Raw genomic sequence first — 22,953 nt, forward strand, 5'->3', positions numbered from 1 at the left:
TTAATCTCAACGTTAAATTTAATCTTTAAAAACGGTTAAAAACACACAGCTCCACAGCGCCCCCCGGCAGCAGAGCAGGAGGCTGCAGAGCGTCCGGACAAACATCCTGCAGCAGCGAGGAGCAAAAAACAAAGACTGAATCGACTCGAGAGTAAAAAAGAAGATGTAATGACGCAGAACAGAAGAGAAGCTGTGACGTCAGACGCTGAGGTGAAGGGGCTGATGGGAAATAAACAGGGTTTTAAATGACATGCTGTTAAAGCTCAAACGTGCAAAGTTTTGCTTTTTGTGTCTCCGCCTTCCCCCGGACCTCCGGACCTCCGGACCTCCGGACCTCCGGACCTCCGACCGACAGACGCTGCCTGAGACTCAAACTCCGTCCGGCAGCGTTTTTCCTTACAAGACAAAAAAAGGGGGAAAAAACCCACAAACAAAAAGATAAAATCTGCTTCGTACGTTTCTTCTCACGGACACGTCGTCTTCTTCTTCTCCTCTTTAGTTCTCCTCCCTTAAACATTAAGGAGCTGTACCGTGTTGAGTGTGATGTCACTTCCTGTGTGCTTTACGCTGCTGGTCAGGAAACCCAACAAGAGTCTTAGTCAGCAAAAACTACATCAAACTGCACTCAGGTCAGCCGGAGTCCACTCGCTGGGGGGGGGGGGGGGGGGAGCAGGAGGGGAGGAGGGGGGGGAGCAGGAGGGAGGAGGAGGGGGAGCAGGGGGGAGGAGGAGCAGGGGGGGGGAGCAGGAGGGAGGAGGAGGGGGAGCAGGGGGGAGGGGGGAGGAGGAGCAGGGGGAGGAGGAGGGGGAGCAGGGGGAGGAGGAGCAGGGGGAGGAGGGGGGAGGGGGGAGGAGGGGGGAGGAGGGGGGAGGCTGCCGTCTGCAGGTCGACTTTTCTTTTCAAAGTAAAACAAACAGGATCTGAGGAGAGGAGCTCCTCTCCTCAGAGGAGCTCCTCAGAGGAGAGGAGCTCCTCTGAGGAGCGCTGGAGACGGTGTGATCCTCATAACTTCTCCTTGGACTGAACCCAGATGAACGGACCCGACTGCTCCTCGATGATCTGCTTCACCTGATCGTAGATCTCCTCCAGAGTGTCGCCCTGAACGATGGCTGCGAGGAGCAGAGAGCAGAGTCAGTGATCAGAACCTGAACAACACATTTATCTTCATGTCCAGACTCGACGGAACCACTGTGGAGTCTGGACTTCCTCTGCTGACTGGACCTGAGGCTCACACAGTCTGATTAAAGGAACGGTTCTGCTCTCCAACATGAGAACAGAGGTTGTTGTGTTCTGGCGCCGTCTCACCTGTGAAATGCTCGGTGAACTCCTGCTCCAGCTTGGTGGCTCTGTCGAAGGTTTTCCTGCCCTGCTCCTCCGTCAGACGCTTGTTCATCTCCCTGCAGGAACAACACGACCAAGACCAGAGATCAGACACAGGTCCAACTGGGTTCAGACGCATCAGAATAAGGTCGGACCAGGATCAGACGAAGATACACCGAAGATCAGTTCAGGAGGACTCTTTGTTCTGGTCTCAGTTTACTGTGAGCCACCTTGTTTCCTTCATGAAGGACTTCCTGTTTGTTTGTTTGTTTGTGTGTTTGTGTGTTTGTTTGTTTGTTGCTGACTCACATGATGTTCTCCACAGATTTGGGTTTGATGAAGATGGCGATGGGGTGAAGCAGAGCCAGCTGGAGTCTCTTGATGGCGTTCCCCGACACATCCAGGATACAGTGTTTACCCTGAAAACCACAGAAGAAGAACAGAAGATGATTCTAGAATCAGCTGGTCTCCGGTCCAAATGTTTCAAATCCTCATGATTCTTGTAATAAGTTGGAACAAAAGTTCTGGACTGTTTGGTTCTGTTCTAACAACATGACTGTTTCCTCTGCTTCAGGCGGAGGTAAAGGTTCTTCCTACCTTCTCAGCCACCTCTCGGACCGACTGGACGCTGGTTCCGTACAGGTGGTTGTTGTACTGCCCCGCCTCGATGAACCTGTGGTCCTGGATGTCCTTCTCCATCTGCTCCCTGGACACCACAAAGTGATAATCTCTGCCGTCCACCTCGTAGTCCCGCTTCGGCCGGGTCGTATCTGAGAGAGGAGGAGGAGGAGGAGGAAGAGGAGGAAGAGGAGGGGGAGGAGGAGGAGGAGGGAAACAGTTTTTATCTGGACTCTGGAGTTTCGTCCTGATCCGACCCAACGTGTCCGACTGCCAGCAGCAGTTTGGACTTACGGGGGACGCAGGAGCCGAACTTGTCGGGGAACTCTGAGATCAGGTCGTCGTTGATCCGATCCTTCATGGGGCCGAGGATGATGACGGGACGGGTGTAGTTCACTGTCAGAGGAAGGAAACAGGAAGTGGTCGGACTGTCGACATCTTCACACAAACATCACAGAAACGTTTCTTCTTCATATTCATTCATGTTTAAATTCATCTGGAGGACTGAAGCTGCTGAAACCGACCAGAGAATTAAAGAAAGCCTCAGTAAACGTCCAAAAACACTAAATATCTATATATTATATATAATGTAGATATTTCTGCTTTAATTTGTCTGTTGTGTTAATCCTATTTATTAACTTCCATATTTAACTTTAACTTTAATGACATAATTTAATTACTGAGCCATTTATTTATTTTTGGTTTTGGCAGTTTCAGTCCTCCATATGTAAAGACTGAAGTTAGATTTGCTGGGAAACATTTTTATTTTGTATTTTTTTATTATTTCATTTCATCTTTTGTCCTTTTTATTATTTATTTTTCGTCTTGTGTTTGTTTTTATATTGACATATCGTTTGTATTATTAAACATATTTTCCGTCTGTCATTTTGTTTCAGTATTAATTTGAGGTACTGAAATATTTTTATGGAAACGTGATTAATGTTAATGTTGATATATTTTAAGTGTTTAAATAATGAAAAGTGTCTTTAAGTAACATGAAGCTCGACATAAATAAAACATATTTCTATGATTATTTATTGCTCTGATGTTAATATTTAAGTTTATTATTAGTATTTTAAACTGCTGAAGGATCTAAATCCTGTCCTGAAGGTTTTATTTGATTTAAATATAAAAATCCACCACGTTAATTATGTTTAACTGACACAAACAAACATCAGCAGTTGTTGACTCACCTTCCTGCTGCACGACGGGCTCGTAGGACAGAACGTACTCCTCCTGCCCGCCTGCAAACACACAGGACAGCAGGGTGAGCACGAGTGTCACGCACACACACACACACACACACACACACACACACACACACACACACACACACACACACACACACACACACACACACAGATCAGTGTGTGTCTGATCCTTTCATAGACACTTTCTGTAATCAGCTTCAGGACTGAAGAGAAACTGAACTTCTGCTGCGTTTCATCCACGTCTGTCAGAAACCAGCTGCAGGAGGTCGTCGCCTGATCAGTGGGTGTGACTGCTGTGCTAACAGCTGATCTCAGGTCTGATTCTGAACCGTGTTTTAATGAAAACATTCACTGACACTTCACTCTGGCTCCTACACACATCCATGCAGCAGCTTCAAACAGGCAGCGTTCAGGGTCGTTAGCGGGCAGATAAACTGTGTGTGAGGTCATGCTGTGATGGACCAATCAGCAGCCTGTGCTCGTCAGTGAGGGAGTTAGCAGTTAGCAGGTCGGTGTTAGTGTTTCCTGTGAATCATCGAGTGAAGCAGGCGGCGTCGACGGCTCGGGGTCACACTTACGGTAGCTACTTTCACTATCGCTGGCGTTAGAGGTCACATGTTCTGCAATCACAACAAAACACAGGGTCAGCTCGCTCTCTCTCCCATGATGCTTTGCTCAGAGGACTCGCGGCGTTCGACAGCAGCAGAACGAATCACAGCAACACAAATAATCTCATTTCACTCAGACAGCAAACAGGTGAGACCTGAAACAGACCTGAACTTCACAGAACTGCTGCAGGACTTTTAGATCGCTGCGTCGATACTACAGTCGTTACTGCGTACACGTATTTAACAGAGTATTTAGTGATATTGATGAATGACATCACAACGAGCTCAAAGTCTACATGTAACATTCATGTTCAGTGTTTCACATCAGCTGTTTAAGTCAAACTATTCTGATGATCAATGAATCGTTTCAGTAACTTTCAAGTGTAAATGACTCAAACATCAGCTCAGACGTCTCAAACGTGAATATTTTCTGTTTTTCTTTGTCGTCCATCTTTATAATCTGAATATCTTTGAGCTCTGATCGTCTGTCGGACTCAACGAGACTGAAACAGGTTTTTTACATTTTAAGACATTCAAAAGATTAACTGATCATGAAAAACTGTTAAATACACAAAACCCTCAATAATGAATTTAACAACATTACTTCAACTGTCTTGAAATCAGAATTATGTGAACAAATCATCAGGATACGAGTCCAATGAAAGTCGTTTATTGTATTTAATGTGGAGATAAAACAGCTCCTCTCTGTTACTGGACAAATATTTATGGATGTAATTAATTTAAGTTTCAGCTGGATGACTGAATATTACTGTGAATAATTACTGTGAGCTGGTTTTGTTGTAAACAGGAAACAAACATGTCAGAAATCATTCAAACAAAATAAATAAACTTTGTTGTTCAGTAAAACTCAAACTGAGACGAGTCGTCAGAATATTAACACAAACTCACTGAACTTCTGATGACAAGCAGAAACATGAGCCTGTGATTCTGATCACATGAAATCCTGAAACACTAAGAAGTTGTGAACCTCCCTGAAGGTCCGGGTGGATCCGGGTGTGATGGAGGACCAGACGAGGTCGTACAGAAAACAAGACTTTAACACACGAGAGGTGGAGGAGTGAAAACTGATGGATGTGACAGAGTGAAGAGATGGAGCTCCGGCCTGAACGAGCCTCGACAGCCGGAAGAAGAAGAAGAAGAAGACGAAGAAGAAGAAGAAGAGGAAGAACATGAAGAGGAGGAAGAAGAAGAAGAAGAAGAAGAAGAAGAAGAAGAAGAAGAAGAAGACGAAGAAGAACAGGAAGAACATGAAGAGGAGGAAGAAGAAGAAGAAGAAGAAGAAGAAGAAGAAGAAGAACATGAAGAAGAAGAAGACGAAGAAGAAGAGGAAGAACATGAAGAAGAAGAAGAAGAAGAGGAAGAACATGAAGAAGAAGAAGAAGAAGAGGAAGAACATGAAGAAGAAGAAGAAGAAGAAGAAGAGGAAGAACATGAAGAAGAAGAAGAAGAAGAAGAAGAGGAAGAACATGAAGAAGAAGAAGAAGAAGAAGAAGAGGAAGAACATGAAGAAGAAGAAGAAGAAGAAGAAGAGGAAGAACATGAAGAAGAAGAAGAAGAAGAAGAAGAGGAAGAACATGAAGAAGAAGAAGAAGAAGAAGAAGAGGAAGAACATGAAGAAGAAGAAGAAGAAGAAGAAGAGGAAGAACATGAAGAAGAAGAAGAAGAAGAAGAAGAAGAAGAAGAAGAAGAAGAAGAAGAAGAAGAACATGAAGAAGAAGAAGAAGAAGAACAGGAAGAACATGAAGAAGAAGAAGAAGAAGAAGAAGAAGAAGAAGAAGAAGAAGAGGAAGAAGAAGAAGAGGAAGAACATGAAGAAGAAGAAGAAGAAGAAGAAGAACATGAAGAAGAAGAAGAAGAACAGGAAGAACATGAAGAAGAAGAAGAAGAAGAAGAAGAACAGGAAGAAGAAGAAGAAGAAGAAGAAGAAGAACAGGAAGAACATGAAGAAGAAGAAGAAGAAGAAGAAGAACAGGAAGAACATGAAGAAGAAGAAGAAGAAGAAGAAGAAGAAGAGAAGGAGGAGAAGGAGGAAGAGGAGGAAGAGGAGGAAGAGGAGGGAGAGGAGGGAGGGGCAGCTCTGAGGCTTTGTGTCCACCAGGACCCAACGAGAAAAATGTAATTGAAGTTATTAGTTTAAATGAATGAACGCGTCTCTACATGGACACAAGCTTCATCAGTGAGGACGTCGTTAAGTGTCTCAGCGAACGCGTCAGCAGCATTTAACAGCCTGAACCCGTCGGTCCTGATCGTCTGTCGTGACAAACAGACTGGATCCAGAGACGACGTCAACAGTCGGTTTAAAGACCGAGTCAAGAATATAAAGCTGCAGCAACAAAACAAAGTTCATGAAGGTTTTAAAAAATGTGTTTTGAAGGCTTTAATTTTGTTTTTCTTTATTATTGTAGCATAAAATGTGATCTTTTTATGTTTGGAGAACATTTTGTGTAAACATGGGATTTATTATAGTGTTTCTGTTCAGTTTAATCTCTTCAGTTTCTGGGTCGGAGGACAGAAGACGTTTGTTTTTTTATTGTCATTTTTTTCGAAGCCACTAAGAAAATCTTCAGACTGACACACGGGAACTGGTGAAATAATACAACGTGAAGCCAAACTGATTTCACCGACTTGACTTTACAAGTGCAGCATCAACACACTCCAGTGAGGTCGGAGGGTTAAAAGTTGGTTTGCGATCCGCCAATAAAGACAAGAGAAGAAGAACGTTGGATGATTTTACAGTTTCAGACGACGACACGGCTGGAAATTGCAGAGAGGAGAGAAAAGTCTACGAGTCTCAACAGGAATCATCGGCACAGCTTCCTGACACTCACATGTGCAGAAACTACAGTTTAACTGTGCAGGTGACGCCTGACGTCAGCTAACACTCAATACTTTGTGCATTTAAATTTAAGTTTGTTTCTATATTTGCTCATTTTCTGATTATGTCCGATTAAAAAGAAATGAAGTGTTGGTCATTAACAAGACGACATGGATCCTGGTGGAGACCTGCAGGCTGATGGGAGTGTTGTGGGGGTGAGGTGGGTGAGGTGGGGGTGAGGTGGGGTGAGGTGGGTGAGGTGGGTGAGGTGGGGGACACACACTTACTGTGGCCTTTGGATAGCATGTCGTCACTGTTGTCCTGATGTCAGCAGAGCCGAGTGAACAACGAGGAGAAAACAACACAAAGTTACTGAGTTACAGCGACAGAGAGAGCAGAGGGGACGCTGCCGGTGGGCAGGGCTACAGGGCGGCCATTTTGGCTCCAGAGAGGAGGAAGAGGAGGAGGAGGAGGAGGAGGAGGAGGAGCCTTCGCGGCTGATTGTTTCAGTCTCTCCTCCTCACTCAAACTATCTGAACCAGTTTGTGATCAGTTCAGTTGTGGTAACACATTTGTTTGTTTTTTTAGCCAGGCCCTGTTGCCATGACAACCAGGCCGCCGCCGCCACCAGCTGACCTCTCTCCCTGTCGCCGACCAATCGCCTCTCAGACAGACAGACTGACAGAGCGCTCACCCCGCCGACGCGCTGGTACTTACGGTCGACGTCGCTGGTCTCCTGCTCGCTCGCCTCTTTGCTCTTGTAGAACGGAAACTTTCGGGAAAAGAGGTTCTTTTTACGCTTGTCATTGAGAGACTGCTGAGGAGGAAGAGGAGGAAGAGGAGGAGGAGGAGGAGGAGGAGGAGGAGGGGTGATGGAATAAACAAAACAAAATAAAGAGGAGGAGGAGGAAGAGGGGGAGATGGGAGTCTGATGTCGGTTTGGACAGAATGAGATGCTTTCTGTCTGAGTCAGTGGCTAACGGCTAACAGCTAACAGGCTAAATGTCAGTTAGCAGTCAGACTGAACATGTAGAAATAAAACACCCAGAAGAAACAACACATCTCCGTCATATGATCCTGTTTGTTGTCTGTGACGTCACTCTCACTCCGCTCCGACACGTTACACTCGTGAATCAGGTCGTTTTTTAAAAACTGCTTTTAAATGCACAATATGTGATTTCTGTCACCAGGAGAGAGTCTGGATCAGAACCAGACCTCCTGGAGGAATAAACACCTGGAGTCTCATCAGATTCTGTTCTGATCCGGAGACGTTTACAGAACAAAAGGCAAATTAGACGTGACTGAAATAAATTAGTGAAAAAAAGCAGTTTGCTGAGTTTTCAGCGGAGGTGAGTTTGACGTGACTGTTTTACACTGATGAACAGATTAATCAGCTGATTTAACGTACTTTGAGTTTTGTGTGTAGATATATAATATTTCAGAATATCGATCTGTCCTGTGGAGACTTTTATTCTGCAGCTGACAGCAGCAGATGTGAAGAAGTTAAATAAAATAAATATCTGCACTGACACAGAATCAGACGTCTGCTGAAGCTAAACTGAACTCATGAACTGAACCTGTGAGAAGTCCCTGCTGCTCTGAGTGATGTAGTCCTGTCAGTGTGTCAGAGGCTGCGTTTAACACAGTGACAGTGAAGGCAGCACGTGTCAGACAGAAGCAGGACGAGGAGGAGCTGAACATGCAGAGGACATGCAGAGACGAGCTGAGAGGACACGACCAGCTGGAGCCCTGACGGAGCGCCAACGTTTACATCTACACTGATTATAGATTATTAAAGAGCTCGTCGATACACCTGAACAGAGAACGTCTGTATGTGAATATATATATATATATACACAGTGTATATATATTATACCATATATTATATATTGTATATATATAAAGGATCAAAGTCAAAAAATAAATCACCTCAGGTCACGTCACTCACATGTATGATGTGTTTCTATTGGACAGTTAGAGCTGCAGCAATTAATTGATTAATCGATTAGTCGTCAACTGTTGGATTAATCGCTACTCTCATGATGGACTCATCGGTTTGAGTCATGAACTCAATTCTCTGATTGCAGCTTCTTAAATCTGAATATTTTCTGGTTTCTGACAGTAAACATCTTTGAGTTGTCGACAACAGACACGAGGACGTCATCGCTGTGGGACGACCGACTCAACTGACGTCTGCGTGAAACAAGAAGAAACAGGCAGAATGATTACACTCTGTCCAGCCACTGAACCAGCAACACATCACCAGACTCCCTTAACAAATGTGGTGATTTTAAGAGTTGTTGAGTTAAAACAAACTCTCTAACGTAGTGAAACTCTGTCTCTGACAGACTCTGAATCATTGTCTCCTTCTTGTAAATTCAGCATTAAATGAAAACAGTAAGTTGTTTGTTTCCTTGTACAAAGTGTCAGTTTGTGGCAGCATGGCTGTACCAGCCTGTCTGCTTCTGTGTCTAAAGTGCTAAAGTCTTACCTGCCAACATTTAGCAGCTGTTTGAACACACTGTTTACACTGACTTCACCATTTACACTCAATTTATGAAAGAAGAAACATTTTATTGATCTAAACATGTCACATTTTACAAACACACTAAACAGTAACCAGTATAGGCGACTTCTTTGTCCCCAGACTCCCTTAACAAATGTGTCAGTTTAGTGAGTTGTTGAGTTGGAGACACTTTATAAACTGTGTGAAACTCTGTCTCTGACTGATTCTGACTGATTTGTTCCTTCTTGTAAATTCAGCAAATGTTCAACATGAACTTCTTTCTGTCTTTGAGCAGAAACAGGTCGTCACTCAGGATGGATGTTGATATCAGCTGATATAAAAAACTAGGAGCTAAAAGAGGCTAAAAAGCTCCGCTGCTGCCTGACGCTGCTCATTTGATCGTTCATATAAAATATTCATCAGTGCAGTTTTTAAATTTCTTCACGAGTCAACAAAAAGCTGTTTGCGTCTCTAAACACTCCTGAACCTCAGTATTCATCAGCAGGAGGCGGAGCTAATGACATCATTAGATCACATGCTGCACTTCAATGTTATCCAGCAGGAGAGAGAGAGAGAGAGAGAGAGAGAGAGGGAGGGAGGGGTGAGACAGGTGAGACAGGTGAGTGATGATGAGGAGGAGGAGGAAGGTTTCAGTGAGCAGCAGACAGTCAGACATCAATGTCAAGCGTTTTTCTCCGTATGAGGAGGGAGGGAAAGGTCGGGGGGGTCATGCATGTTGTTGTTTTGTTTTCCTCCCCCGTCAGTCTGTGTGTTAGCGGGCGGGACGGCGGGCGGCGCCGGGCGACGCGTGTTAAAGCGACACACGGTTTAAAAGGTGCTGGGGAGGCGCTGCTGCGTTTGGCTGCTGAGACGCTCGAGTGGTGAAGAAGATCAACGACAACATGCTGTTAAGTGGCTGCAGCTGGTTTAAACATTAGTCCAACACTCATTAGTAGGTGGAGCTCGTCTTCAGAACACAGGAAGAGAAACTCAGACTAAACTCATGCAGCATGGATCAATACAGGAGCTAATTACAGATCAATACAGTCAATGTTGCTCAGATACAGACTACAGGAAAGTCCCATGATGCCTTGTGTTTGTTGTGTTTGTGTCGACAATCAGGTAAAAACACGTGAGGCTCAAACTACAGTCGAGCTGCAGCATTAATCAATACATGTTCAACTATTCTGGTTATTGATTGATGGGTTTGAGTCATTTCTTAAGCAAAAAAGACCAAAACTTCTGACTGCAGCTTCTTAAACGTGAATATCTTCTGGTTTCTTTACTTTTCTGAGACAGTTAACTTATGGAGGACTGATACTGCCAATAAATAAATAAATAAGTAAATAAATAAATAAATAAGTGCACCACAAATAATATTAACAATAAATGTAGGAATCAATAATAAACTGACATAAATTGTATTTCTGTTCTTGCTTCTCTATTTAATTTATCTATTATTTATTTTCATTATTAAAATGTTATGTCTGTATACTTTTGTCTTTACATTTAGCAAAATAATTAAATACATAAAAAAAGATTAGAAAAAAAGGAAGGTTAAAGAAAACAGGGGTATTTAAATGTTTATTTATGTTTTTATTTGTGTATCATTTGCAAAATGCAAAGCGAGAACTATAGAAACAAATACATTTTAAAATAATTAATTAATTAATTAATTAATTAATAGGAAAGTAATTGAATAGGAGTATTAACACAAAGGTAAATAAATACAGAAGCAAATTAAAACAAATATCAATTTCCGTCACATTTTATACATTAATTAATATCGACATTAATATTTAGTTTTTCATTAAGACATTTGTTTATTCATGTTTGATCTTGGCAGCATCAGTCCTCCATATCAACTGAATATCTTTGACAAACACTGATCGACACTTTTCACCATTTTCTGTCATTTTGAGGAAATTATCAACAGTTTGATCGACGGTGAAAATAATCGTTAGCTGCAGTTTTAAACAACACGAAACAAACGGATCGCTTCAGTTTCCATCTGAGAAGACAAACATCTGACTTCACTGTTCGTCTCCGGTCCGCTTTCCATCAACAGGGTCGGTTCTGACCGCCTCTAATAAATCAACATGAACACACCTTCAGCCTCTCACAGGGCATCATGGGACTGTGACCAACACTTCTACAGCTGCTGCTACCATCAGAAATCACACACTCACCCCTCGGTCTCGAGACTTAGCGTTAAACTTCACCGTCTTTAATCTCGCTCTCTCCTTCTTCTCAACCCTGAGGTCAGAGAGGACACAAGGTCAAAGGTCAGCAGAGGTCAGGCTTCACTGAAGGTCACACACAAAGAAACTCTGCAGCTGAACTCTGCATCAGAACGAAGTCGTGCTGGAGTTCATCTATAATCAATAACATGATCAGCGACAGGTTTAAACTCTCGTCTGTCACACAAACGTCGACTTCCTACAAAACATCAAATCAAAAAGACGTCCAGCTGCCAAAAATCTGACACTTCCTGTTTGTGAGATACAGTGGAAACATCAAGAACCTGGAAGTTCGAGTGTCATTTACAGGTTTCCACCTGGAGACGAGTCGTGGAACAAAGTGTTCCGAAACTGCCGTCGTCTCATTTCTTTGACTTTTAGTTCAAAGTTCACAAAATAAAACAAAGTTCTTAAACTCAAAGTTCACATGAAATAAAATCAAGTTTAAAATGTATCACACGATATGTGAATGATTAATTACGTGTGTGTGTGTGTGTGTGTGACACTGACCGCCTCTTGCTGGGGATCACCCCCACCTCCTCCACCTCCCCCTGTGACGTCAGCTGTCTCGCCTGCCACCACTCGTCGTCGGAGGCGTTCACCACATGGAGGATGTCTCCGAACTTAAAGTTGAGTCCCTGACTGGGCAGACCCGAGTCCCGGGTCTTATCGTAGTCGAACAGAGCTCTGCAACACACACACACACACACACACACACACACACACACACATAGACACACACACACACACACACACAGACACACGTTAATAAATAATAAAATCAATTATTAATATTGACTGAAAACATTTTTGATTAATTAAAATAAGATAATAATAAAAAGAAAAAATATATAATTAATAACATATAAGAGGAATATTGATAAACTCATGACAGAAACATTTTTTGTAACAATCAAACAATAATTTAGCTTTGAAGTATTTAATTATGATCTTCAGTCAATTTTATATTTTTCTTCTCTTGTGATTTGTTTATTTTCATTTTGTTTTATTTTATAAATGAAACAAATTTATAAAAATTGATAAAAACAAATTTCGTCCTTTATAAAAGAGACAAATAAAACGTCATGAACACAAAAATCATTTGACGATAATTAGTATTTCTTAATGTCTTGTTCTTTTTGTCCACTTTGAGCCTCCATACATCAGCTCTGCTCTGCTGTTGAACCCGTGTCGCTCCCAGGTGAGCTGATATCTCACCTGACGTACAGCGACCTCTTCTGACTCGTCCGCAAAGATCCAGAACCAGAACTGATGCTGCTGTTCATCATCTGCTCTCTCAGGTCGTGGATCTTCGCCTCAAACCGGCTGTACTCTGCACGGGAACACCGAACGTTTGACAGCAAACAGGTGAACAAACAAACACAAGAACTTCTCAAGAACTTCTTCATGACTGAAAGCTGCTTTAAAGAGGCCGGTTCTGTGTTCTGACCCGTCACAGTAATGGACTGAATCAGTCCTGAAGTCTCTGTGACAACCCTCTGACCTCCTAACAATGCTGGTGGACATGTCTGATAATCATGTGACGGGTGCAGCAGGTGTGTCCAGGTGTCTCACCCTCTGGTCTGTAGTGGGCGATGATGGTCACCGTCTGCCCGGCGTTCTTCAGGGCGGCGGCGGCCTGTTCGTGGGTGGCGTTACGGAGGTCCACGCCGTTCACCTGGAGACGAACACACACGAGTGTGTTAGGGACAATAAACAACACGCTTTCATGACAGCTGCACAGGTGAGCTCCACGTGTGTGTGTGTGTGTGTGTGTGTGTGTGCACGTACAGAGACGAGTCTGTCTCCTTTCCTCAGCTCTCCACAGAGGTCCGCTGGTCCTCCAGCGAGGATGAAGGAGATGAAGATCCCCTCTCCGTCCTCACCGCCCACGATGTTGAAGCCCAGTCCCGTCGCTCCTCTGTGCAGCACCACCTTCCTGGGCTCCCTGTTGGACCACACAGCTGTCAATCATCCTGACGTCACGTGACCTCACACACAGCTGTCAATCATCCTGACGTCACGTGACCTCAGACAGATGACAGACACGCCCAGGTGAACTCTCTCCATCTCCTCCAGATGACTTCAGAAAACAACATGACTTTTCACTGCTGCGGTCTGTATTTATATTTATATTTATATTTAACTTTTAAACTCACAGAACTGTGTGTGTGTGTGTGTGTGTGTGTGTGTGTGCGTGTGTGTGTGTGTGCAGGTTTGAACCAGCAGAGGGCGACACTGACGGGGACACAGCACCGCTGTGACGTCGTCATGAAACTTCACCAGTTGTTTTCTGACATTAACACGATTGTTTTTCGTATCAAGTACTCTAATAATTTATGTTTAATTATTTTAATGAGGCATTATCTAATTAAATATCTGTTTAAATGTCCAGAACAGAAATCTGAACTAAAATAAACTTAAATGTGAGATTTGGACATTTTCTGACAGAAAACATGTTAGGGAAGGAAAAAAGTTAAAAACTGACTGAGAGTAAATTTAATCTGCAGTAAAATCTTCTGTTATATTTTCTGTTCGTTTGGTTCTGAAACTGTGAACAATTATTTCCCGTCTGCAAAATGAAAATGTCGTCTTCACCTAAAGAATCCTGCTTCTCTTTGCATTTTGCTAAATAAATAAACATAAATAAATACGTATATAAATAAATTCAAAACATAGACCTTCACTCAGTAGAGCGCATACCTCCGCCAAGGCCCATAACAATTACCAGATCTGTTCATTCACTGAGAAATTAATGAAAATGTCTAAAAACTCTCGCAAAGTTAAAGAAAGCGGGAAAAAATCCTGAATCCGTCCGTTTATCTGGAAGTTAATGAGTCGATTCTGTCCAGTAATCTTTGTGTAATCTTTCTGACAAAACAACAAACAAACAAACCAACAAGCCTGAAGAAAACATGGCAGAGCTGATGAGTAAATCAATAAATAAAAAGGTAAAAGAAATGAGAAAGTAAATATCACGACACATTTTGTAAATGAGTTAATGCCGACATGTTGCTCTTGTTATTTTGGCAGTTTCAGTCCTCCGTAGGTTTAACGTGTGTAAATGTCTTGTATCTGCATCAGTGTCAGTCAGGTTTTACTTAACGATCCCCGTCACTGTGTCTGATGCGTTCGTCCTCACCGGGTGACGTCGTCGTCTCCCAGCATGCTCTTGGGGGTCGGGGAGTAGCGTCCCGAGGATGCTGGCGGCGGGAGGGGCTGACTCAGGAAGCTGGGGGGGCTGATATGGTTCTCCATGTGCTGCGAGTACGCTGAAACAGACACAGAGAGGACGGGACCGTCAGAGTCCAGGTTCTCCTTCGACGAAGCTTCACGGAACAAAAACAAGATGAAGTTTGAATTAAAAGACAATAAAAACTGTGGAGTAAAAACAGGTTCTGGTCCGGACTCGCTCTGAGCAGCAGCCTGTGTTTCAGCCTCCGCTCCTCTGACAGCACACCTGCTCAGACCCTCCTCTACACTCACCTGTCGGGCTCCTGTTACCGTCTGATTGGACGAGGCCAGGAGCCTCTGGGGGGGTCGTAAACTAAACTAGAGAGAAACTGAACCTGGTCCGATCAGACTGATGATGCCGTCTGTGGAAACGTCTCAGGATCATCACTGAGTTTAAACTGACTCACAGACGGAGTTCATTCTGTACAACGTCCTGATTTTACAGGATCGGTTCAGCTTTTACTAAAATAAAATCCTCTGGTGGAGACGGCCGCTGAGAGGAGCGGTCCAAAGCTCCTCCGCTAGCTGTGTAAACACCAACACACTCCTGCTAGTCCAGCTAGCTGCACGGCTAACTGAGCTAATACGCCAACAGTAGCTACAGATTATGGCTGTTTAAAAATAATACAGTCAGCAACAATTAGCATTGATTCTGGTGATATGTTGCCAACATTTGTGGCCCATTTTTACGTATTGCACCTTTAATAATGAGAGTAATTGTTTGTGGCTGACAGAGTTCATATCTTCACGTCACACAACAATCAGAGCTGAACTGATTCAATTCTGATTCAGTTTGTGATTTTTCAGTCATAGTTCCAGTTTTGACTGACGTCTCTTCACCTGTCTGAAGTTTGACAAAGATGAACATCATCAGAGAGCAGAGGACATCATCAGAGAGCAGAGGACATCTTCAGAGAGCAGAGGACATCATCAGAGAGCAGAGGACATCATCAGAGAGCAGAGGACATCTTCAGGGAGCAGAGGACATCTTCAGAGAGCAGAGGACATCATCAGAGAGCAGAGGACATCTTCAGAGAGCAGAGGACATCTTCAGAGAGCAGAGGACATCTTCAGAGAGCAGAGGACATCTTCAGAGAGCAGAGGACATCATCAGAGAGCAGAGGACATCTTCAGAGAGCAGAGGACATCTTCAGAGAGCAGAGGACATCTTCAGAGAGCAGAGGACATCAGAGAGACCACGAGGAAACAAAACAAGATGCTCGCTCTAAAACTGAGTGGACGTATTTCAGCCTTCTGAGTCTGAAGATCCAAAGTTTTAGATGTTCGAGATCGACGCGGGACGAGTCGAGGAGGTAAATCTGTTCGCTGTGACACCTGCAGCAGAGGATGATGGGACGGCCGGCTGCATCATCACAACAACTACGTCCTCCATGTTTGTTTCTAAGCTGCCGCCATGGAGCGAGAATCATTTCTCCTTCATGACCTCCAGCTCTGATCTTTGCCGTCACTGTGGCGGGACGTCATTAGACACATTACCCCCCGTCCTCCAGTGCTGCTGTGTGGATTAGCCCGACCACACTGACAGCAGCTGACGCTTGTGATGCAGCTCGACGCCCACTGATTGGATTTGCTGCTCGTCCTTCACGCGTCTCGACCTCAGCAGAGGAGAGGAGGGCTGATAAGACGAAGGTCAGGACGCAGAGTCTGAGGGGATCTGATGGCTGATGGGGGATTGGTGGGACCGCGACACGGAGACGTTTCCTGATTACCAGCTGAAACATGAAGGAAGACGCACGGGACGTTTTCTCAAACTGTTTTTTGTTTTATTTTGGTTTCCTTTTTTTTCAAAGACGAGTTTGAATCATTCAGAGTTTTAGTTCAGCAGCATCATTATTATACTGCGTATAAAACCGTTCAATGAGGCCCAGCATCTTTTTAGTTGTTCCCAGTGAGGACTTAATTCCTATGATTCGTTAGCATCGAGCTAACGGCCTACACGCTGCTTAATAAAACTCTTTAATATAAGACTGACTTTACTTCAGTGGATCTGTTTTTCTTCCAGCTTTAGTGACGATGTAGTTTTTTGATTCCCGTCAGCTTCATTATATTTAAGGAGTTAATTAATCTTTCGGTTCGTCCTGAGCGACAAACATTCCTGATTGTAAATCACTCGACCTGCGATGACCGAACCATCGAGGATCAGCTGATCTTTAAAGAGGAAGATTTTTTATCTTTTGAGTTATTTCAGCAGAAATCCAAACATCTTGTCCTCCAGGAGACAGAGACTCAGACGTGTTTTCATCAGACTCTCAGTTCATCTTCACATTTTGCTCAGCTTGTACAACATTTGGCAGGAAAGCTTTAAACTAACAGCCGTCTGCTGCTGAACGTCAGCTCCTCCTGCAGACCTGCTGGAGACACTCGAACATGTTCACGACCAGTTCAGTACAAACTGTTGTATCTTCTTTAAACATTTCGGTCACCTGGAGAAATTCATCCCATTTTGATTCGTGTCCTCAATTTTCCACTTTGAGTAAAAAGAAACTGAATCAGCTGAGAAAACATTATTCTAATTTAACAGGTCACAAACAAACATGACAGTGAGCGGAGCCTCCGTCTGACGCAGCCAAACATGCACAGTATGTCCTCAGATACATACAGTACTGGTGTCCTCCCTCCTGTTTGATCCTTTCAGTGATCGATCACCTGATCTCCTGATCACCCGATCACCCTTCTGCTGGTCACACAGTCCAGCTGGACCTGGTCCCTCCTGTCCTCATCAGTCCAGGATCCGTTTGTCCTTCAGCGTGTCCACATTAATCTTCACTGAGGGAGTCGTTGGGATCCGATCCAGACTTCGTGCTCTGAATGAGTTCAGCCTCGACTTTGAGACGTGTCGTTTGATGGATGCCTCCGGGAGCGTCGTCACAGACGCTGCGGTCCCGGCTGAATTCTACACTGATTCAGGGTCAGAGGCACAAAGTCAACCCGCCCAGGTCTGAACCAGGACCTGATAATCTGGTCTGTGTGACGTCAGGAGACCTCCAGGACGCTTCATGTCCTCTGAGCGTCTCAGTAAGATCGACACAAGAGCTGCTGCGTCCCTCCGTCACACGAGAGACGACTGAACCTGGTTCTGGTCTTTACTGAGCTGAAGAGTGACGTCGTCCAGTAACACGGCGCCGATCACACACAAGCAGGAGCTCCTGTCCGATCACTTTGAGTGTTTCTGATGTTTAGTTCGTCGATATCGCCACGTTCTCACAAATTCATCTGATATTCAACTCAATCTGATTCAGTATCAGAAAGAAGTTCTGACAGAACGAATGCTGTAAGTTGTACATGAAACCCATTCAAGGTGCAATATGTGCGAACTGTAAGAATAAATGTGAACAAATGATGAAACATGAAGATCACACTCAGCTGTCAGTTTCACTGTGACGTCGCTCAGCTCAGGCTGCACAAATAAAATATCAGCAAAATATTTGTGATTTTCTGTTCTGCAGATGAACAAATGTCACATCATCATGATTTCAGTGTTTTTCTACTGAAGATGACACACGTGAAACATCCATCACAACAATCACAACACGACCTGCTGTACGATACCGTGCGGCTCTAACTGATGGGTGGTCGTGGGTCACTCACAGTTGGTGAGGTCGGGCGGGGCGAAGCTGTCGTTCATGAAGACACTGTTGGGTTTAGCCACTTTCAAGTAGACCACGTCAGGAGTGTTTTTCAAGGCAGTGACGGCGTGTTCGTGGGTCACCTCCTCCAGGCAAGCACTGTTCACCTGAACACAGAGGAGACGCGTTATAAAGAGATATCATCAACCCCGTCTGAAAACCTTTGACTCTAACATGTCAACAACATGAAACCAGAAGCTTGAACCTGGTTTATCCAATGTTCTGACAGAAGACGTGTTAAATGTCACCTGTAGTGTTTCCTCTGAACAGACGAGAGCCAAACGAACTCATTCATCATTAATAACGTTAAAATCAAGGGAAATGTCTGTTTTAAGAAAATGCAGAGATCATAAACTGATTTTCAAACGTCTCTTCAGACGATGAGACGAGTTAAAGGATAACTACCGTTTTTTACAACCTGGACCTTATTTCTAGCAAAATATACGATCATTTACTCACCCAGATAACTTTGGTGTCATTTGAAGTCGTTCGGACGAAATTAGATCCAGTGTAGCGCCGATATATCCATATAATGCGAGTGACGGGGCAGCGACACACAGCCTCTATGAGCATTATCTGCCACGAAACTAGTTCATTTCACCAATATTTTGTCATGATACGCTCGTGCTGTTCCCCTCTGAGTCCGGGCTCGTCTGTTGTCAACATCCGGGGTCAAACTAGCAGCAGCAGCTGCAGGTAAACAAGCCGGCTGTCGCGGGTGCGCGCAGCTCAGAGACGACATCTTCCAGGTCAGAGGTAGTAGATCAACCTACAGACCCCGGATGTTGACAACAGACAAGCCCGGACTCAGAGGGGAATAGCACGAGCGTATCATGACAAAATATTGGTGAAATGAACTAGTTTCGTGGCAGATAATGCTCATAGAGGCTGCACTTCGCTGCCCCGTCACTCGCATTATATGGATATATCGGCGCTACACTGGATCCAATTTCGTCCGAACGACTTCAAATGACACCAAAGTTATCTGGGTGAGTAAATGATCATATATTTTGCTAGAAATAAGGTCCAGGTTGTAAAAAACGGTAGTTATCCTTTAACAAGTGAATCATGATGACGAGCTGCTGCGACCATCAGAACCGAGTGTGTTCAGTCTTACAGCCAGCAGTTTGTCTCCGATCTGCAGCCTCCCGTCTTTATGTGCAGCTCCTCCTTCGATGATCTTGGTGACATAGATGCTGTTGTCGCCCGGGATGTGCTGGTTCCCCACTCCGCCTGCTATACTGAAGCCAAGACCTGCAACACACCAGGACCAGGACCAGGACCAGAGGGGGGACGGACTGTTAGAATCAACCTGCCACCACCAACATGCACTTTACACAAACACTGACATCACTCAAACACGCTGCTGCCAATTTAGCAGCAGCACAAATCAGGGCACAGAAACGCACTAAAGCATATTTTAGGATGTTTCCGTGGAAACTGAGGCTTTGTTCTCCAGCCTGGCTTCTTGTCTGAATAATCATGAGGCCCGGAGGGATTTCACTAAAGCTCCTCAGCGAGCAGAGACGATCCAACAACTCCTCATCATCTGCAGCTGCAGGACGCTCGCTCACACCGCTTCCTGTTACCTTTGGGTCCTTTCACCAGTTTGATCTCCATCACTTTCTCAGAGACCGGTTTCCTCCTGCGGACGTAGAGTCGGACCAGCGAGCCGGCCTCCTTCAGAGCTTCCACGGCTCGGCTGTGGGTCACATCCCGAACGTCCACCTCGTTCACTCTCAGGATGACATCGTTGACCCTGAAACACACGAGGCCACAGACCGTCAGTCACCCTCCGCTGTAAACTTTCAGGTGCGTTGGAACAGAAACGATTCACTGCAGCTGGATGAAAACAAGGCAGGTGAAGTAGAGCTGCAGACACCATCTCCTCTCCTGACAGTTAGTTAGTGTAACTCAGGTTTCAGTTTGTGAAGAAAACAGACTGACTCCAGCTCTGTTCTTAAAACAAGCATGAGATCGATTTTCATTAAATGTTTTCACCCTTTTTAAATGAAAAGATTTGTGTAATAAACTTTGAGGACTGAAGTGTCACTTTTTTACATCCTGTAAAAACAACATTTTACTATTAAAACTGAACCTACGAGGTGTCGAACATGTCGTGCGCGAGTTCTTCGTCACCAGCTGTTTGTGTTTTTGTGAAATGATTAATTTCTCCTCCTGTACTCAAAAACAGACCCAACAGACTCGATGTGATCAGACGCCCGTCACCAAACTGCAGCTGATGAACATCGTTTATTATCTTCATCCAACAACAACATCGGCTCCGCGGACCCGGGTTCATTCCTCATCTCTGATCCTGAGCGAGTTTATTTCACGCGTTGGTTCATTTGAATCTCTGAGCTGCAGCTTCGTGAACACTTTCCTCTTCTTCTTCTCTCTGTCCTGAACTTAGTGCTTTTACTGACTTCCTGTTTGTCTGTAACTGACCGGAGCTTTCGGTCGGACACATGAGCCTCACTGCTGACTGACACACCAACAAACAGGGTTCATGTTGGAGGCAACCTCATCCCACAGTCCGTCCTCCTCCTCGTCTTCATCACCTGGATCAGGTGTGTCAGACTCAGGCTGCTGCATTATGAATGAAGCAGTGAAAGGCTGCAGGACGCTGCAGGGGGTTCTGGGTAAACGACACCGGCTATTTACTGACGACTCTAAAAGTTAACAGTTAAAGGCCTCAGTCAGACAAACTTCATCTGCTTATTCCTAATTTTAACATTTAAACTGAGTTCATACAGGTAAACAATGAGCAGCTTTAAAGGAGCAGTTCACCCAAAAAGTAAACTCACTAATCGTCTCCTCCTGATGATTTAAAGTCAGGCTCAGTCATCGTCTCCTCCTGATGATATAAAGTCAGGCTCAGTCATCTTCTCCTCCTGATGATATAAAGTCAGGCTCAGCCATCGTCTCCTCCTGATGATATAAAGTCAGGCTCAGCCATCTTCTCCTCCTGATGATATAAAGTCAGGCTCAGTCATCTTCTCCTCCTGATGATATAAAGTCAGGCTCAGTCATCTTCTCCTCCTGATGATATAAAGTCAGGCTCAGTCATCGTCTCCTCCTGATGATATAAAGTCAGGCTCAGTCATCTTCTCCTCCTGATGATATAAAGTCAGGCTCAGCCATCGTCTCCTCCTGATGATATAAAGTCAGGCTCAGTCATCGTCTCCTCCTGATGATATAAAGTCAGGCTCAGTCATCGTCTCCTCCTGATGATATAAAGTCAGGCTCAGTCATCATCTCCTCCTGATGATATAAAGTCAGGCTCAGCCATCATCTCCTCCTGATGATATAAAGTCAGGCTCAGCCATCGTCTCCTCCTGATGATATAAAGTCAGGCTCAGCCATCGTCTCCTCCTGATGATATAAAGTCAGGCTCAGTCATCATCTCCTCCTGATGATATAAAGTCAGGCTCAGCCATTGTCTCCTCCTGATGATATAAAGTCAGGCTCAGCCATCATCTCCTCCTGATGATATAAAGTCAGGCTCAGCCATCATCTCCTCCTGATGATATAAAGTCAGGCTCAGTCATCGTCTCCTCCTGATGATATAAAGTCAGGTGAAGTCTCGTAGTCCACAGAACATTTCTGGAGCTTCACAGTAAAACAGAGTTGCAGCGTTCTGCTGAACAGCTGAAGCAGCTGGAGATGATTCAAACATCAGATGTCTCCACGCAGCTCGTCTGCTGTGGTCACAGTCCCTACGTGGACTACGAAACGTCACCTGACTTTCATCATCATGGAGGGAGATGATGACTGGATTTTACTTTTTGTGTGAACTCATCCTTTAAATACTGGATGTTACTCACCTAACGACCAGCCAACCAAAAAAACGAGATGAAAACTGAAAGCTGCATGAAGCTGCTGACTCGGTTGATTCAGTCATTTTCCTCTTGTCAGCACAAAAATATTTAAATGTTTGATTTGTTGTAACTGATGAGAAACTAAAGATACCACTCAACAACCACGTAGACATTATTTCATGTTTGTCTTTGAACGGTCCTGAACTGTGACACGAGCTTCACAAAGATCCTGCAGCCACACTCATGACTCGCTCGTCTCACCTGAGCCGTCCGTCCTGGGCGGCGGCTCCTCCAGGTATGACTTTGGTGATGAAGATGCTCGGGTCTTCACCGATGTGGGGGTTGTCTGTGCCGCCCGCGATGCTGAAGCCCAGTCCCGAGTTACCCTGGATACCACGACAATCACCATGACGACCACAACAGAAACAAACAACAGATGAGTGATTACATTCAGCATCAACACATCTCACAGACTTTTAATGGATCAGAACATAAACGTCAGTGAAGAACAGGGTTCACTTCAACTTCATATCGGATCTGTTCTTGTTTTCAGACCTGACAGTCGTTTCCACTTTGACATGTTGTTGATTGTCATCAAGCTCCTGTCACTGAAACTACACTTCCTGCAGGATTTCACATTAAAAGTCGCCCAGGAGAGAAAAGGCTTCTGTGTAGCTGCTTTTAATGTGAAACACTGAAGAAAAAAGATCAGCAAAGCTACAGAGTGGTGAGGTGAAATTATGTTTTCTGTCATTATTAGAAAGACTCAAACCAACAACATGCTCGTCCGTCTGTCAGTACGGTCTGACTTCCTGCCTGCGGCTCATTGGTTCCTACTGAAGACGTAAATCTTAAAAACTCCTCACAAAATATACAGTTGAATTTCTTTAAGAAGCTGCTTTCTGTAGCTTT

The 22,953-nt window shown here is 44.3% G+C and overlaps 1 protein-coding gene across 16 annotated transcripts in view; it reads right to left on the reverse strand.

Moving 5' to 3' along the window:
* Nucleotides 1-850: 850 nt before the first annotated feature.
* Nucleotides 851-22,953, reverse strand: part of dlg1b (discs large MAGUK scaffold protein 1b) — a 111,534-nt gene continuing 89,431 nt past the window's right edge. For 13 of the 16 annotated variants that reach the window (XM_084368684.1, XM_084368676.1, XM_084368686.1 and 10 more), the window contains 18 exons: nt 22,303-22,427; nt 19,810-19,979; nt 19,338-19,474; nt 18,183-18,327; nt 14,482-14,611; nt 13,131-13,287; nt 12,915-13,017; nt 12,558-12,672; nt 11,850-12,026; nt 11,289-11,355; nt 7,311-7,407; nt 3,728-3,769; nt 3,132-3,182; nt 2,233-2,334; nt 1,918-2,090; nt 1,630-1,739; nt 1,306-1,397; nt 851-1,109 (listed from right to left, as the gene is read on the reverse strand). In XM_084368684.1, coding sequence (XP_084224810.1) covers nt 1,003-1,109; nt 1,306-1,397; nt 1,630-1,739; nt 1,918-2,090; nt 2,233-2,334; nt 3,132-3,182; nt 3,728-3,769; nt 7,311-7,407; nt 11,289-11,355; nt 11,850-12,026; nt 12,558-12,672; nt 12,915-13,017; nt 13,131-13,287; nt 14,482-14,611; nt 18,183-18,327; nt 19,338-19,474; nt 19,810-19,979; nt 22,303-22,427 — 2,100 coding nt within the window. In that variant the 3' untranslated portion in view covers nt 851-1,002. Of the gene's footprint in view, nt 1,110-1,305; nt 1,398-1,629; nt 1,740-1,917; nt 2,091-2,232; nt 2,335-3,131; nt 3,183-3,727; nt 3,770-6,880; nt 6,915-7,310; nt 7,408-11,288; nt 11,356-11,849; nt 12,027-12,557; nt 12,673-12,914; nt 13,018-13,130; nt 13,288-14,481; nt 14,612-18,182; nt 18,328-19,337; nt 19,475-19,809; nt 19,980-22,302; nt 22,428-22,953 lie in introns of all 16 variants that reach the window. The other 3 variants (XM_084368685.1, XM_084368683.1, XM_084368688.1) reach the window with 2 other exon arrangements.

This window comes from Pagrus pagrus, assembly GCF_965226575.1.
Source record: "Pagrus pagrus genome assembly, chromosome: 12".
NCBI classification, from domain to species: domain Eukaryota; kingdom Metazoa; phylum Chordata; class Actinopteri; order Spariformes; family Sparidae; genus Pagrus; species Pagrus pagrus.